At 40.2% G+C, this 19,057-nt stretch overlaps 1 protein-coding gene across 8 annotated transcripts in view; it reads left to right on the top strand.

Annotated features, from left to right (window-relative positions):
* Positions 1 to 267: 267 nt before the first annotated feature.
* Positions 268 to 19,057, top strand: part of dysf (dysferlin, limb girdle muscular dystrophy 2B (autosomal recessive)) — a 122,775-nt gene continuing 103,985 nt past the window's right edge. For 6 of the 8 annotated variants that reach the window (XM_028606135.1, XM_028606132.1, XM_028606130.1 and 3 more), the window contains exons 1-4: positions 268 to 559; positions 14,476 to 14,531; positions 15,212 to 15,303; positions 17,875 to 17,980. In XM_028606135.1, coding sequence (XP_028461936.1) covers positions 472 to 559; positions 14,476 to 14,531; positions 15,212 to 15,303; positions 17,875 to 17,980 — 342 coding nt within the window. In that variant the 5' untranslated portion in view covers positions 268 to 471. Of the gene's footprint in view, positions 560 to 4,942; positions 5,453 to 14,475; positions 14,532 to 15,211; positions 15,304 to 17,874; positions 17,981 to 19,057 lie in introns of those variants that run through there. The other 2 variants (XM_028606136.1, XM_028606131.1) reach the window with 1 other exon arrangement.

The following is a 19,057-nucleotide window of genomic DNA, read 5'->3' as shown; positions in this document are numbered from 1 at the left end:
AAAGAGCGCCCCACGTGTGTTGGTTTAAGTTGGAAGAGTTTGGATTGTGTACAGGCACGTGTGACTGGATAATAAAAGCCACTGTGTGTGTTACTGGCCCTTTAAACCAGTTGTGATTGAAAGGACTGTGTGTGTGTGTGTGTGTGTGTGTGTGTGTGTGTGTGTGTGTGTGTGTGTGTGTGTGTGTGTGTGTGCACGCGCGCATGAGTCAGCCAGTGCACCATGCTTGCAGTGTGTGTTTGTGAGAGAGAGAGATAGAAAGTATGGGGGGCAAGCAAGACAGCTGAGAGCTGCAGCTCTGGTCTCTCAGTCCCTATTTGTCCTCTGTGTCTCTCGTCTTTTTCTTCTCTCTCTCCCATTTTAAGGATATAATTTGGATATACTAACGCCCATATATGGACATCACAGTATCTGTTGGTGGGATTTGACACAGCTCTACTGTGTGTGTGTGTGTGTGTGTGTGTGTGAGCCATGCTGCGTGTGTTTATTCTGTGTGCAGAGCATCTGCGAACGCCGGACGACGACGTCAGTGATGCCTACTGCACCGTCACCTATGAAGGTAGGGGTGTGTGTGTGTGTGTGTGGGGGGGGGGGCAGAGAGAGAAATATGTTAAGACATCATAGGAGAAAGAATGGAGAGATTTGGGTAAAAGAGAATAAGGGATAAAGTTCATGTGCAAATAGTGTGTATGTGTTTGTGCAGGGCTGGCACACTATTGATCCAAGCACTAAACCCCACCTCCTCTCTATAACAGCTGAGGTTATTATTGGAAAGTCTCCACCAGTCGTCTGTCATGACTCCCAGTCTGTTTTGGGGTGGGGCGGCGAGAGACAGAGAGAGAGAGAGAGAGAGAGAGAGAGAGAGAGAGAGAGAGATGTGATGATGGGGGGGAAACCGAGGAGCTGGAAGAATGTAATATCTATCTCCATCTGTCTGTCTGTCTTTATCTCCCTCTCTCACTCTCTCTTTTTGACTGTTCTGCATTATTTCAGGTAGACTACAGTACAATACAGTAGAGTACAACAGTAGAGCACCACCTGTGTGTAACAAAGAAGCAGAGTTGAGTTTTCGAATAACTGCAATTGTGTCATGAACTCATGACACTTGCTGTTTTGCTGCACAAAAGTTTCCTTGTGTAATATAGGGCAGCGCCTGCAGTGTGTCTACACACACACACACACACACACACACACAAAGCGGATGCGTTTTTTTCTTTTCTTCTGCAGACCCCGCTATGTTATATATTAGGACAAGTCACAGTTTGTCATTGTGCTTATATCATGGCAGCATCACAGAGCAGCTCAATATGATCTGCAGCCTCTCTTCTCTGGCTGATATGTGATATTTAATCAGTTTGAAATCGTCTGCTGAACGCTAAGCTGTGTCTGCTCTTAAAAACTGCTGCATCATGTCTCTTCCACTCAGAGTCTATTACATTGGAAGAAGAATAATGATCTGGAAAGATTAAAGATCTCTCAATTAAAAAATTAAATATGGAGGACAATTCAATTGTTTTATCGTTTTTTTTTTATTTATTTCTAAATGTTTGCTGCCTTTGCTCTGACTAGAACATTAATTCTGAAATTGCACAACAGCTATTGAGTTGCTACAATTGTGAAAAAAAAAACCTTTTGACTGATTGGATCATACCTTCCAGAAATAGGCTGCAGTGAATCTGGACCACAATTCTTCATCAACAACTTATTGTTAGATTACCAACATTTATAACTGTTTTATTAACACCTAACACCATGGTTAATATACAGCTTGGTTAGAACAATCCTGCCTGCAGTTGAGCACATAAAAAATAGTAGCAATGTTCTTCAGCAAGTCCCACCGGATATTGAGCCGGATGTTTTAGTGTCAGGAGAAAGGCTGCAGATTGTGTCTGAATACAAATATCTGGGGATCTTAATTGATTCAAAGTTGTCATTTACATCACATGTAAAAAGGGTCTGTAATCAAATCAAGTTCAACCTCAGTAACTTTAGATACATTCGCCATCATATGTCCACACAGGCAGCAAAAATGTACATGCACTCTGATCTTGTCACATATCACTTACTGTTTACCCATTTGGTCACAAGCTAGTGTAACATCTCTGAAACCTCTGCAATTACTTTACAAACTGTTAAAATCCTGGACAAGAAACCAAGCATTTCTTATCATTGTCCAGTATTACAAAAATACAGATTACTCAACTGGGAAAACATGGTCAAATATTCAAAACTAAGTCTTGTCTATAAAATTATTCACGGTTTATCATCTCCTCCTCTCCACCAGTTTGTCAACATCCGAACAGCTGATCACAGCAGAACCAGAGGTGCAGCGAGGGGAGATTGTATCATTCCATTTAGGAAAAGTGGGGTGGTGATGGCGCAGTGGGTATGCCACATACCTTTGGTGTGGGAGACCTGGGTTTGATTCCCACTGCGATACATCAACCAATGTGTCCCTGAGCAAGACACTTAACCCCTAGTTGCTCCAGAGACGTGCGACCTCTGACATATATAGCAATTGTAAGTCGCTTTGGATAAAAGCATCAGCTAAATGACATGTAATGTAAAAAAAGTGTATTTGGTCATACCTCTTTTTCTGTTCGAGCTGCTACGGAGTGGAACCTTACCCCCGTAACCATCAGAAATCTAAACACTTACAGTACATTCAAGATACAGTTAAAGAAATGGCTCATTGATAATCAGAACTGTCAACATTACCGATGACCTGCTCACGCTGCCCCCTGCTGGCTTCTTGCCTTGTGTGTGTACATGTGTTCATGTCTTTGTCTGAATGTGGTCTGCTGTGCTCCTATTGTACATTTTTAGCTTAATAGTACTTTTTACCAAATGTATTTTAAATGTTATATTGTTATGTAAATGTGTAATTTTACCTTCTTTTAGGGTGACTTTTAGCCTTTTGGCTAACTCTGCCATATTGACAGAAATGTTTATTAATATGCGCTGTCCCTGTAATAAAATAAATAATAATAATTTAAAAAAAGAATTAGCAAACAGAAAGGCCAAACACCAGCACAAGACATTTTTCAAACCTGGCAACCCCAAATGTGGGTTACAACTTACAAATCCTTTCTGTCTGCAGGTGGTGCTCTGTAGACATGTTGTCTTTCACACATCTGTGTGAACTTAATGCCGCCTCCCCATTGGCTCCTGATTGTGACTTTTTTGTTTTGTTTTTAAGAGTAGATTATTACCGTCTCTACTCTTATTTAAAAAAATAAGTTAAAGTTTCTTAAAATCATCCGAAAGCTTTAGTTACTTTTCGGATGACTGTTTTTCATCCCCTTCCTGTCCAGTGAAAACCATGCAGGCTTATCTCCAGATGTGGTGATGATTCATGTTTGTGATAAACTGAAGGATGAAGTGTTCCTTTATGTGTTATATAAATAAGATTCTCCTCCTTCTTAAAGCTACATTGTGTAAGAATTCCTCCCATCTAGCGTTGAGATCATATATCACAATCAACTCTCTCTCGCCACGCAGTATTGCAACTACGGTAGCCTTCACGATTCAGAAAGTAAAGGTGTACAAAAGGCCGTCTATCAGCCGTCATTGTTGGAGTTCATGCGTTCTCTTAATACAGCCATGAATTCATGTCGGAGAGTGGCGCGGACACCACTGGCAGGCACGCGCGCCACCCGACGGAAAAGAGAGCGAAAGAAAAGGAGACTGCAACGGTCCAGAGGATAATTAAATAGCTGGGATTTGGTGTGTGCCTCCTAAGCAGCTCTAATTTTACAGCTCTTTTTCCGGTCTCTTGCTCTTTTCAATATCCGTTTTCTTTTTCTGGGCGAAATTTGGATTTTGAATATGTGTGGTCCTCCATGTTTCCTTCTTCAAACTTGCCGGGGCGCAAAATTACGAATCCCACTATGGCCACGCCAAGTCCCGCCCTACAAAGCAGCTCGATTGGTTGGGGTTAGGCATTTCACCTCGAGTGGTTAAGGTAAGGATAGCCGATTGGTCAGGGGATAGGACCTGTACAAATGGGGTTACATTACCTCGTGTAAACATGGACGCCTGGCCAATAAATTCTATTGAAGGGCGGGTCTTGGCGTGGCCATAGCGGGATTTGTAATATCACTGCCGGGGCCGGGAAGCGACGAAACCCATTAGCAGCAGCTAACGTATATCATGGAGCGTCTACCCCAGTTCATGCAAGCGCAAATGTAAAATTCCAAGCTAATAGGAATACTTGAAATTGATGATGGTGGTCAATATTAATGAAAAAGGACAAGTTTGTGAACGGGCAACACAGATTTTGATAATGAACAACTAAACACGTTACACACTGGGCCTTTAAGCTAAATAAAGTCTTTAAAAAGCCTCTTGGATCCGCTGGAAAATGCATCGTCACAAAGCTGAAAACAGGGCTGTTTTACTGATACCATGAAAACCTTTAAAACGTTTTAGAGATACGTGGTTCTCAGCAGTATCAGACTCCTAATCTGAGTGTGACGACGTCAGGCTACAGGCAACCTGACCCTGAGAGTCCTTTGATTTGATGTTGAAGTTGACTGTGTGTGATCCTGCATCCCTGAGCTTATGTATACACATATATATAAAATCCTCCTTTAAAGTTTTAAAGCCAATTACAGATGTACACCAGTTTTAACTCCCCCACAACATTATTTTGGCTGCACTGGGTTTGAGAGGCTTTGACAGTTGACTGTCAACACTAGATTGAACTAAATTTATAAAATATACTAAAACAAAGATTACAGGGATTCAAGGACAGAGAGAGGTGCAGGGTTGTATAATGTACTGGCAAAGATGTGGGTGAGATAGGGAAACAACCAGGAGACAAGAGAGGAAAAGAGAACAGGAAATGGTGAGATTTCCTCTGGATGTGAGGTGTGTGTGTGTGTGTGTGTGTGCTCATTCGTTGTGTGTTCGAGAGAGTCAGAAAGAGAAAGAAGCCGGCTTTGTGAAGGCACGTTTCTCATTGGGGAAAGAGCTTTTATTTTGTAGTTGTAGCTGGAAAATCGTCTTTGGATAACTCATTTTTTTTGCGATGCTGGGACTTTTATTTTACTGACAATCTTAAAAAAAAAAAAAAAAAAAAAGCCCTAAAATTTCATTTGACTTTGTGGAAGACTTAGTTTCACTCGTTTCAAACTGTGGATACCTTTTTTTCTTGGAGCACAATCCTTTTTTTCACTAAGAAGGGCTTTTTTCCCGCATCTTTTCTTTTTGCCAGTAGTTGGTCTTTGGCTTGTCATTACACATCATCAAACCAGGGTCATAAGCAACCATTCCTCCGGCCCTGGATCCCTTCTCACCTGTTGAACTGAATCACCTGTCAGTACACCAAAAGCAAATTCCTTCTTTGAGCCTCACCAGTTTCAGAAACTCACAGCCATGTTACGTTGCATTCTTCAGCGAGCCAACAACCTGAGACACTCTGACCCTCTGGCTAGTGTCACATTCAGAGGTAAGAGGATCATGGGAGATTCAGGGGATCGGTAAAAAAAAAATACTGCTCTATGGTATACCTTTAAAGTCCAAATTTGAAGTGTAGAACTCACTAGCGTTGTGCATGAACGTGATTTGATTGAATGTGCTCATGCTTTTGGTCAACGGTGAATTGAACATTTCCGAACGTGATCGTGAGGCACCAGGCATGCCGGTGTTGTGTCGAAGTCTGTTCCCCCGGCGAAATGTGTTTCCCCCTTCCTAACCCTGAAACACAACATATCCCTAATCCTAACCACAAAGAGAGCACAATTAACAGGAGACAGGACAGGAAACACTATCTGACTGAGGTACAGACTTCGGCACAACACTGCTGTTGCTAGTACAACTGGCAAATTCATCATTCATACGCATGAATGTGAGTTCATTTTAATCTGTGTGAACTCAATTTTAAGATAGCTCTTAAGTGTGAACTTGAACAACACTGGGACTCACAACAGGTACAGAAGAGAGTGTCTTTTGGGGGTAGTCTGACATCTTAAAGTGCTCATATTATGCGGTTTTTACTTTTTCCCTTTCCTTTTTTGTGTCGTATATATTTTTGTGTGCGTTAAAGATTTACAAAGTGAAAAAGCCCAAAGTCCACCCCAAAGGGACTTACCATCTCCAACAGAAAACACTGTTCACAAACTGCTCCAAACAGCTCTATTGTAGTCCAGCCTTTATTTCAGAGACAAACGCTCGTCACTTTGTAACACACGTTATGATGCTCGCCTAGCTTAGGGTGACGAAACGTCCTCTTTTGCCCGGACATGTCCACTTTTTACCTACTGTCCGTGGCGTCCTGGGGGGTTTTATAAATTCATGGAAATATCCGTTTTTCACTGTTTTTCATGGGACCATTAAGCGTGTACTTAAATTGACTGCCGCTTTGCACACAATACTACGGTACTTTGTTGTGTGACGTACAAAGGTATCACCTCTTGTTAGCATTCCACTGACCGCCATTTTTTTTTTACGTCACTTGACTGTGAATAACTTTACATCTGAAGCGTTTAAAGACTAAATTTGTCCATTGTTTATTTCTAAAGAAACACGACCATGTATAAAAGGCTCCATTACCTTGTACCTCACGTTATGGCTCCGTAGCAGACGTTTTTGTAAAAATAAGCTAACGATTGTGTCATAACCAAGTGACTTAATGTCACATAGTAGAGGAATTACCGTACAGTACAGGAGAAGCTCGCAGGCAGTTTCGACTTACATTAGCTGTTTAGGTTTAATTACTAATGTTAACTAGCATGTTAGTTAGCAATAATTTGCCTGTGCTTATGTTATCTCCTTACATATACCTACACTCTCTGTCACTGTAAGATTGGAAATGATTAAGATTTCTCTTGGCACAGCTACCAGAAGACTTACAACTTTCAGACACGTTGCTCACGTCACATTTACGTTGTCTCTGTAAAGCAAGAGATCACCGGAAAAGTGCTTCTAATAGCCTTCACTGGTCTCCGTCCAGAGCAACGGGGTCTATTGGTCCATTATATATATGTCAATGACATACACAGGGACCAGAGCAGACAGAGCAGCGGCATTGCACACAAAATGACTCTAGAGTCGTACTCGCTCGCCATCACTACTCACTCTGAAGATAATCACCGTCACTCTCTCTCTTCTCCCTCGCTCTATTATATCACCCACTCCCCACACACACACGTGCCGGCTCGACGCACACACCAGAGCACAAGTATAAACATCAGGCTAAAGCTACGGCGAAAGCTCTGCGGGGAGCCTCCGCAGAACCATAAAACAAGACTAGTGCAGCTAGTGCAGCTTCACAGTTGAACTGCAAAAAAAATGGGGCGGAGTGCACCGTGTGCAATTACATTGAAAAGGTATTAAGAGATATTTTGTTGAAGCTGGATTTTCTAACACAGAAGAGGTCATATTTAGAACATTATTTCATATTATTTATTTAAAAAGAGAGCTATTATTGTAGGTTGTTAGTTAAGTTATTTTTGCACAATTGAGGCATAATAAAGCATGTTCTCGAGGCTGGGCCGAGTGTCCTCTTTTTTGGAAATCAAAATATGGTCACCCTAGCCTAGCTGCTAGCATGGCACGCCCCCATACTCTGCTTCTGACTGGCTAGCAGTCCTTACCTAGCTACTGCGCATGTGCGACTCTCAACAAAGATGGAATAGAAGTGAGATGCGTCACTCTGTAGCTAAAACAGAGAGCTCAACACACAGGGTGAAAAGAGGAGCTGCAGCAATGTGCAGTTAAACAAAAATATGGTGTTTTTTTGAAAATTATTATTAATATTAATAATGACCACATTAACCTCTTCTGGTACAACCTCTAAATACAATTATTAACCTGAAAATTAGCATAATATGAGCACTTTAAAGGTGCTCTAAGCGATGTTGGGGGACGTCACTTCTTGTTGAAGTTCAAAGTATTGTCAAACAAAACGGAGGCTCGCTTGCCCCTCCCTCCTCCTCATACCATCCCCTCCCCCTCCCTTCCGCGCACCTACCCCCCAACCCCCACCCCCAAATCCTTTTTTCGGTTATTGGCTGGAACACTGTTTGTTATGTTTCCTGGTGCAGGTTGGTACAGTTTGTTTTTGTTGCCGTTTGTGGATCCGGGGCTGTCTACAGAGACTGTGTATTTTTACAGTGTGTTCAGGGTACAGGCAGCTAGCGGATAGTGAGGAGATGTTTGCTGTATGTGACAAAACATGTTGTAGCCTAAAAAAAATGTGTGACTTCGCTTAGAGCACCTTTTAAGTATTTTAAGACGAGGCTAAGTCGAGCCTGTTGTCAAGCCAAGTTTTAGGTCATTGAGGGGAAGTCAAATCTTCATAAGCCTTTTTCAGTCAAATCTTCATAAGCCTTTTTCAGTCAAATCTTCATAAGCCTTTTTCAGTCAAATCTCAAGTAAGTCCAGCAGCTCTATTCTCAAGCCTTCATTTTTGTGACTTAAAGTTGAAAATGTAATTCTCCTCACTATTTGTCCAGAGAAACATTTAAAACAATCTATACAGAGCTGAAGTCCCGCCCTTCTACTTCCGGTCCATGGGACCTTAATTCAGAAAAAATATGAACGAGAGTCAATGGAGAGATAATAATTATTTTTTGATCCCGTTTGAATTGAGCCATGGATTACAAATATGATGTTCGTCAATTTAAAACATTATTTTTCAACCGAAGAAAGTCTCCGTTTATTGTTAAACTGTTGAAGTTTAAGACTATGAAAATACGTAATTAGAAAGACTACACACTTCAATGTCTCATGGATGACGTCTCTCTGAAGCTACGATGTCTGTGTATATCGTACCGGGGATGTAACGTTACTCTAATGAGCAGAGGATCTTGCTTGTTCTTTTGCTTATCTGCTGAAAACACTTCACTGTATAAAACACAGCAGTTAAGTTAACGTTACATGTGTTGTGGAACAGAGCTAAGCTAGCTAGCTAGCGAGCAAGCCGAGCATCAAGCTAGGTGAGGTAGATTGTGTGAGACGGGAGATGTAGTTCACTGAGCGGTTTCACACTAAACTAAGTGGTCATAGGACAAACCTGCGGCTAACTGAGACTTTCTTCAGTTGAAAAATTATCTTTTAAATTGACTAACATCATATTTGTAATCCATGGCTCAATTCAAGCAGGATCAAAAAATAATTTGCTTCTCGCCGTTCACTACCGTTCATATTTTTTCTGAGTTAAGGTCCCATGAGGTCCACCGGAAGGGGCATGACTTGGGCTCTCTATGACATAAAACCGTATTTTGACAAATATGCGGAAACAGCATCTAAGCTGAAGGAATCTGGGTGGGCGTTTCCTGTTGCAACAGTTGACTGAATATCTGAGGGCCGGAGTTGCTATGAGACAAGCTGTAAACTTCCTACTGGAGCACAGTCATAACCCTGTATCTCATGTGTTTTTTTAAGATTAGGTTAGGTAACTTTGTTTTTACCTGTAGGTAGATTTGGTTTAGTTTGCAGTAAGAAAATGCATCCATCTTGAAACATATTTTTTACAAACACAACCAATCAATGGACATGTTAAAAACATGATAAAAGTAGCCTACTCCAATAATCACTGAAATCGCTGCTTCCATACCATCTGTGCAGTGTTGCTACGACTTGTTAATCTAAATGATGGGTGCCAGATGCATCTGTCCCTTCCTAAACTTCAGCATTTAGGAGAACCCATTCACCCAAGGGGAAGGTGACTTGGCTACCTGCTCTGTTTTTTCCCATCAGTTTTTTGTTTGTTCCACAAGTCAGTGTGTGCCTCCTTAATGAGGTGAGCTCTGGTGTTAACTTCCTGCCTTTGTCCTGACACTGTTTCCTGGTGCCATCACACACACACACACACACACACACACACACACACACACACACACTGACTCGTGGAAGAAGTACTCGGATCATTTTACTTAAAGAAAAGTAGAATTGCCATGGTCTACAAAAATACTGCATTACAAATAAAACTGATTTCCAAATGTTACTTAAAGGAACACGCCGACTTATTGGGAATTTAGCTTATTCACAGTAACCCCCAGAGTAAGACAAGTGGATACATACCCTTCTCATCTCCGTGCGTGCTGTAAGGCTGTCTGACGGCTCCAGCATTAGCTTAGCCCAGCACAGATCCTGCAGGTAACTGGTTCCAACTAGCCTACTGCTCCAAATTGTGACAAAAGTGACAAAATAACGCCAACATGTTCCTATTTACATGTTGTGATTTGTATAGTCTGGCGTGTACAAAAAACAACGTAACATGAGACACAGCCATCTTCTAACAGTAAACAAACCGGGAACTATATTCTCAAACAGGCTTGCTGCGAGCATATCACTCCGCCCAAGTACTATATTCTTCCGCCTGAGAATATAGTTCCCGGTTTGTTTACAGTTAGAACACGGCTGTGTCTCATGTTACGTTATTTTTTGTACACGCTGTGACTCTATAAATCACAACATGTAAATAGGAACATGTTGGCGTTATTTTGTCACTTATTCGGAGCAGTAGGATTGCTGGAACCATTCACCTGCATGTTCTGTGCTGGCCTGATGCCGCTGGAGCCGTCAGACAGCATTACAGCACGCACAGAGATGAGAAGGGTATGTATCGACTTGTCTAACTCTGGGGGTTACGGTGAATAAGCTAAATTCCCAATAAGTCGGCGTGTTCCTTTAAGTAAAAGTGCAGAAGTATTATCAGCAAAGTGTAGTTTAAGTATCAAAAAAACTTAAACATACTCATTCTGCAGAAAGGCGCCTTTAGCTTTATATTATTATAGACTACTATATGATTCTGTTTTTATCACTAATGTAATGAATACAAGGAATAGCATTTCTATTTTAGAGCTCATTATACTTGTTGTGAGAAGCAGGAGGCACCAATGTTTATACTGTGATGTAGATTGTATTTGAAATCAAACACCACCTGAAAGAATAATTGTTTAGGGTGGTCTGCAGATTATAAAACCAGCTTTATTTGTTATTGTCTTTGGCAGAATTCTAAGTCTAATGGGAAGGTAATGTCAAGTGTTTCTGGGTTGTAACAATTTAAGGAATGTAAATCACAGTGTGAGAGAGAGAGATTTTCCTCCCCTCCAGAAAACACATACCATGTCCATTTATAGAAAGTACAGATGGTATAATAAAAAGCAAGGAAGCTGTGGGAGGAGAGAGAAAAGACAGAGAGTATGTGTATGTTTCTTCGAGAGAGAAATCTTTCCAATTAGAATTTTGGGCAAATAAATATTGTAAATAAATCTGTATTCAACTTTAGTTTCTATCAAAAGTAAAATACCGATGCAAAGGTTTTATTTATAATCAACATAGAGGATGGGATAGACTTTGCTGTGATTGTTGCAATCAAAAATATTTTCTGACAAACTTTCAGTGGGTAAAAGGAAGGAACTTCGTCCAACACTGCAAACTGCAGTAGCATTTGTGCGTCATTTTTAGCAACAATTTCCTTTTCAGATGCAAAGACAAGACTCAGGAAAAGGCTTGATCTACTCTTATGGCTTATTAGAGTGGTTTATTGCAGAGACTGGGCAACAGTGATGTCTAGAATGTCTGAAATGTATGAGCAGGATAGAGCAGAGAATGGGAGAGATGTCATGATTGTCATATTTTTGCCCTTTTAAATCATGTCTGTGGCCATGTGTCGGCAGGTGTAGGTCATGCGGCGTGTGTATATGTGAGAACGTGCTTGTGTTTTGTGTGCTGAAGGCAGGATTTCCCCCCAAGGTGTTGTTATTGGAACGATAAGTGTTGTTCTCCGTCAAAACCAGAAAAAAAAACTGGCAGCCTTGCTACTTCACCCCGGTCCTGTGCTAAGTGTATCCTGGACGCACACACATACATCCATATGTCTCGTATTAGTTCCTAAAGACATTTGAGTTGTTAAATTAGTGATAATGCACAAAAGGTGTCCTGTTATTGGAAAATAGATTAATAATTGGAAAACAAGGTTTTCTCCACAGAGTTTATTGTTCACCTGTATCAGGACGTGTCACAGCTGGTATATGGACACGTATTGAAGAAAAGAATACATGCAAATTTATAATTTGTATAAAACAGGTGGATGGAAACCTGCTCAGTAATTGTGAAGATAACTTTTGATTCTTTATAAAAAAAAACGCATTGAAATAACGTGAACGTTTCACTGTTCACTCTGTTGCGCTTTTAAACACACCCAACAGTGATGTCATAGTGTACTACTGTAACGCTCTTCAAAAGTTTTAAAAGAACGTTGAAAAAAATGACAAAAATGTCGGGAAAAGCTTCAAAAATATGGGTAGGAAAACACACAAAAGCGTCAAAACGTGCAGAAAGAAAACGTTGGGAAAAAGTGACAAAAACATCAGTGGAAAAGCAACAAAAGTGTCGAAAAAGACGTCCAAAGTTTTGACCCAGAAAAACTAAAAGTTGCATGGTTGATGGGAAGACAACACAAGGGTTAAATATACAGAAAGAAACTGTCTGACACACAAACATCACGTCTGACACACAAACATCACGTCTGAGACAAACAAACATCATGTCTGAGACGCACAAAAATCACATCTGAACTTTTCAGGGTGGCCAACATACAGGAAATCTGAGCTCAGAGAGTCTTTTAAAAGTGGAAACCCCATGTCTAAACTTAGCTTCCCCATACAAATTTCACAGCCCTGTGGTCTATTCTTGGCTCATGACAGAAACTGTGCCAAGCTGAACCCACCAGGAAGTTAATGCTGTGCCACTTCCTGTCTCAGAGATGCATGCTCAGATACCCAATCTGGACACACACACACACCACACACACACACACACACACACACACACACACACATATTACGTACCCTCTTGACCCCTCTGTGGAAGGGTGGAGGTGTTTTTTTAAGATATCTTCCAAGAACGGAGGTACACCCACGTAGGTAGCCTATTTGTGAAAGATTGTTGTGTGTGTTTGTGTGTGTGTGTGTGTGTGTGTGTGTGTGTGTGTGTGTGTGTGTGTGTGTGTGTGTGTGTGTGTGTGTGTTCTCAAATTGGGTGACGACTGTGTGGAAAACAGGAAAGCAAACAACCATTCTCTGTGTGTGAAAAATAATATGGGTGTGCTAAAATTAAGAATAGATGCAGTGGAGGGACTGCATCAAGTTTGTGTACCACTAATGATTTTTGGCTAGCGTCAGTCAAGATTTCTTGGTTGTGTTTTTGTCTGAACTATTGCCACATCTTATCGTTTTCTTTACTTGATCTTTCTTACTGTTGAGAAAAAAACCATGCACTTTCAAGTCTTTTCAGAAAACAATTCAAATGAAAAGAATGATTAGCCTAAAAGCCAGGAGCATTCATGGTTTGGGCACTGTGGAATCCAGGATAAGTGAAATATTTTTGACTTGCTGGTGGTGCTAAAAGAAAGTTCAGGGGGATCACCAAAGTAAAAAAAAAAAACTCATCCTCAGGGAACCATGAATTTCTGGTCAAAATGGCAATCCATTACGTATTTGTTCCGATATTTCAGTGTGGACCACCCGACAACCATACTGCTAGATCTCCACAATTTGTTGAAGGATTACATGCTTCATTCTGTTGAACAAATCTCATGACTTTGGTAACCAATCCTTAAAGACAATCATGTTGCCCTCCAGATAAATCTTAATAACTTTATTGATCTTTATTAAATCCTTAACTAGATATCTAGCACCATCATCAGGTTGAACTGTTATTTTTTTGTCCAATATTTTGGTTTATGACCAACTACCTGCAAAACGTTTCGTATTCCCATGCCTCAGCTGTACTATATTTAGTGCTAATTACGAATGTTAACATGCAAAATTCAGATAGTGAACATGCTAAACTTGATACTGTAGTCTACCTGCTAAGCATCAGCAAGTTAGCACTGTTGCTGAGCAAGTTGGCATGTTGATGGCTGTAGACTTGTTTTCCTATTCCTGGTGACTTGTCCAGTGGTCTCTGTAAATGAATGAGTCACTTCTAAAATCATTGTTTCTGTTTCCTTTCATCTGGAAAGAACATCTCAATCTCTCTTCTGTTCCTAGTTTTGACTAAAACCAAATGGAAATGATGATAGTTGTTGTTCCTGTGTGGTCTGTGTGCGTGCGTGCGTGGGTGCGTGTGTGTGTGTGTGTGTGTGTGTGTGTGTGTGTGTGTGTGTGTGTGTGTGTGTGTGTTTTGAGTGATGAGAGCTAATGATGAATCGTGGCAGTTTATTGGAAGCCTTATGTCCCCACTTCTTGTCAGGGTGACCAACAGACAGGAAATCAGAGCTCAGAACTCCATGTCACAGGAAACCACAGAAAGATAACGAGCGCGTCCAAGCAGGCAGATAGGCATGCACGGACGCACACACACACACACACACACACACACACACACACACACACACACACACAGCAAATCACCAGTACCCTGAATAGTAATAGTAATAGTACAGCACAGTTAGCAGTATTAGGAACTTTATTTTTTGCTTTATAACTCTTAACATTCCTGTTTTTCTGTTTTATTCAGGGTCTAAGAAGAAGACAAAGATCATCAAGAACAACCCTAACCCCGTTTGGAACGAGGTAACTTACGTTCTGTAAACAACGTCAAATATATTATTGTCTTTTTTGGACAACTAACAAGTAAAATGCTGCCTCTAATATTTGGTTAAAAAACATTGAATCTGTTCTTGTTGCTGTTGGTTGACAGTACTCACATTAAAGCTGAAAGATGCAGCTTATAATCATAAAATGGAGCTGTAACAGAGACAAGCTTCATTACTCCACTAAGTGAGATGCCAAAGGTTCACCCTTTTCCTCCCAGACTTCATTCTGGTCACTAAAAATATTCACACCAACAGGAAGTGATACATTTACAGCAGAAAAGCATCACCAGGCAAGGCTAAACTCACAAACGGTGCCTGAACCTCTTTTAGATGCCAATGAAACCTTGCCTACAACAAATTCCAGGATTTGTTGACATGTTGTCCTTGTCTTTAGCCTTATGTGCATTTCTGTGTATGTACTTTGAGAGCAACAAAAAACTTGAGTCAAAGTCCCTGTAGGTGTTCACATTTACTTGAAAACAGATTCAGATTTTTGGATGCTAACTCTCACAACCATCTCACAGAGCGGTTTGTAAAGTCAGAACTGCCATGTGCGGCCTTAAGACCCTTTCTGTTGGCATTTTATTTGTCAAGATTTCTTTTCACAAGATACCATTTTCATGCTTGCTTTCATGTTGTTTCTGCTCTCTCTGTCAGGGTTTTGAATGGGATCTGAAGGGGATTCCTTTGGACTCTGGAGCAGAGCTGCACTGTGTCGTCAAAGACCATGAGAAGATGGGCAGAAACAGGTACGACTGCTGTGTGTGTGTGTGTGTGTGTGTGTGTGTGTGTGTGTGTGTGTGTGTGTGTGTGTGTGTGTGTGTGTGCGTGCGTGCGACTGTTTGCACCTATTAGAAGTGTTGCAGTAAAAATACAGGAATTACCTGCAAAGATTTCTTTTCTTTTGGCCAAAATTATTTACACAAAATAATTTTTTAACGCAGAAATCTTCCTTTTGTTGGTGATATTTTCTGTTCAGAATGAAGGACTGTTTCTTAGATTAGAAATAATCATGTTTCTCATGCATCCCTTAGAATTCACAACAACAACATAGACTTTGGATACCCTCGAGGGTAAAAATTCCAACTTGTGTAAAGTATAATAAGGGAGCTCCCTTATTATACTTTACACAAGTTGGAATGTTTAGCATCCAGCTATAGGGATGGTCATGTCAGTTGGTCTTTCACTTTGGACAAGACTAAAATAAATAAAACACCGAAAACGAAACAAACTAATTTTGTACAGGCATTCATAGTCCCCAGAGGCTGAATCATTATTCCTTTGGTGATGGCCGGAATTTTTCTCTAGAGCCTATAGGCTACCTGCATTTTGCACTGACCAAACCCAACAGTGATTAATGAATTCAAGTAACCAAAGTCTTGAGTCCAAGGCTAAAATTCAAATTTACATCCGTCAATTTAATGCTAGTTTGTTCTAACAGGGACTCCAATTTATGTATTTCTGACATTTGATGTTGATACAGTTTTGCCTCTTAATAGACCATTAATGATGAAAAAAAAAATCAAAATTCTAAACTGAACATCACATTTTAACAGCTTTTTAAACCTTGAGTTGGAAAATATTAGTACTGTCAAACGATTAAAATATTTTTATCGCGATTAATCGCATTGATGTCATAGTTAACTCGCAATTAATCGCATATTTTTATCTATTCTAAATGTCCCTTGATTTCTTTTTGTCCCATGATTTTTTCTCATTTTAATGCTCTTATCAACATGGAAAAGTGGATCGGCTTACTTTGTGATTTGTCGCCTAGCTTTGACGAGGTGGCGGAGAATTTGCGTCAGCTGTGTGCTTGGCCATTATCAAGTGGTATTTCAGACTGGACGTGCTGCGATAATAGCTCAGTTCACAACGACAAAACACACAGATCACTTTGGTCTTGTCAATGGAATCATTTGGCAACTTTTAAAAAGTAAACTTTCCATTCAGAATCTTATTGGCATCCATTTCGGCGTCTCGCGCTCGCCATCCACTCAAAACGTTAGCCTACTACACTTGGCCGACTCGCAAACCCAAACAAGTGTGTGTGGCGTGCCTGTTGTTTTGTTTCTGGTCTAGCTAGATCCGGTGTGGTGTTGTAGTTTTTCTAATGTTACTAGTTGTTGCAACAGCATGTGAAAAAAAACTACAAAGTTTGCTAGGCCAAAAAGAACGTTAATCTCACGATAAAAAAATGTAAGCTGTTAAAATGGGTTTGCGTTTATGCATTTAACTGACTAGCACTTTTTTTTGCATTTTAAGAAATTATATAAATTAGCAACATAAAAATGTATATAACAAAAAATTATAATAATCAAAATAAAAGAAATACCAATAGCTGATTACTTAGATATCAGTTTGTAAAATATACATATATGGTAGCATTATACATTCAAGGCGAAGGATACTTTTACATACAATACATTTTCATACATTCTTCTTTGCATATTTACACTTGCATTGTTTATCATATATACATTTAGAATACTGATACATCCTTCCTATAGCTCAGAGTACAGGAATTGAGATAATAAACTGTGGCATTGTGAGACAGAGACATGGTGGACAAATCGGACCAAACTCAGGGCACAGACAGGGGTGTGGCCAATGATCCACACTTGTTTGTTTTATGAAAACGTCCCCACCCGATGGTTATTTTTGGGTTTGTTTCGCTTCGTCACAATGTCAAGCATGTCGGCGTTCCTTCAGAGGGGAAGGGGCAGACATGAAAGAATCGGGGTCATCCTCTCATTGTGGTCATGGAGTATTTATTCACTCATATTTCCACCCATTCACCGACTGTTGTGTTGATTGATTTAGTGATCCATTCATCCGCCTCTCACGGTACATTCAGACCACAGTCTGACCTCTATGCTTTCGTTTGCTTTACCAGAAGTTTGATTTCACTGCATGTTTGCAGCTGAAGCATACATTTAATAATTTTGTTTGTTTGTGTATGTATTAGTTAATAGCAGTTTCATGAATTTTGTTTGTACGCTCGATTGCCATCTGGAAAATAACATTACTGACCTGAATCATCTCTATCAAAGTTTGTGTCACATACCTGATAATTTTCTCATTTCCACAATGCAATATATGGTAGAATAAGCCCTGATATTAAATTCTCACAGCAGTGGATTTCAGTGATGTTTCTGTTATGTGGGGTGGCTGGTACATCCTTACAAGCTTTGTTACATGAAAAAGACTAATGTATGTCAATATGTAATGTATGTATGTCAATATTGATGACTTATCACAATGAGATACACGTGTCAGAGTACTCATGTACCAAATCCAGTACTTTTGTGTCTGTTCAGGTTTCTGGGGGAAACCCGGCTGGCTCTCAGAGACGTGCTCAACTCTCCCAACCTGGCCGCCACCTTCACTGTCTCCCTGCTGGACACCAAGAGAAACAACACAGGGGTGGGTGCACATACGCACACTAACACACACACATGCTCATGCACACACGCACAGACAGATTAATTTACAATCGCATTGTATCATGAACCAATGACAAATCATAAATCACTATGAGTTTCCTGGATCTGAAAATAGGTGCTTTCCTAAGTCAGAACTATAACTCATTCAATTGGTCCTCGCATAGGTGGAAGTACAAGCTACACACATGCACGCATGCACACACACACACACACACACACACACACACACACACACACACACACTATAAACCATCATATTGAAAGACTCACATTTTTAGCAACTTGTGTGAAAGTGAAATGGAATAAATGTTCGGAACATTTTGATCAACAGTGATCATGTAAAAACATTTTCACCAGTAAAATTATAAACCTGTTAAACAGAATCAGAAGATGTTGCTGCTGCACACACGCAGAGCCCGATATCTTTGTTTACAGAAACATTACAGCTTATCACTTGAGTTGCTTTTTCCTGCAAAAGGAAACTGCACCTTTTACTGGTCCACACACCCTACAGCGCTCTGCTGCTGCAACACAACTTAAGCTCAATGAATCCTCATTTGTTTTTATACAATTTCAAACCTCCCATCCAATGTAAATTCTTTTATATATTAAAAAAAGCAGAAGAAGTTTCAATGTTTCTGTATTTGCACTGACATGCTCATCCTCTCATACTCAAAGACAAGAAAGGTGGATTATATCACTTATAACACTCTTATAAGCTGTTCTTTTGCAAGTCGTTTCGAGTCATTCTTGATACAGCAGTGCATGATATGGAATACAAAAGGTGCTATAACTCCAAGCATGCAGCATTTGGGTGTGCAAATTGTGCATAATAAATGATTAATTTTAAGGTTACCAACTTGTAAAACAAAATACTAACATTAATTAATGTGCAAGAATGATCACAACCACACATTCAGTTGAGAGTGAAATAATTAACAGTATGAGATAATTGCACACAATGAAACAATAGTATAACAAAAAATAAAATTAACCAAGTAATCTTGGAACTCGGTAATCTGCTGAGTCTTGTTTAGGGATGACTTCACATACCTGC

The sequence above is a fragment of the Perca flavescens genome, chromosome 19, assembly GCF_004354835.1.
Source record: "Perca flavescens isolate YP-PL-M2 chromosome 19, PFLA_1.0, whole genome shotgun sequence".
Taxonomy (NCBI): domain Eukaryota; kingdom Metazoa; phylum Chordata; class Actinopteri; order Perciformes; family Percidae; genus Perca; species Perca flavescens.
Note: the sequence above shows the minus strand (reverse complement) of the source record. Positions and strands in the feature narration are given on the sequence as shown.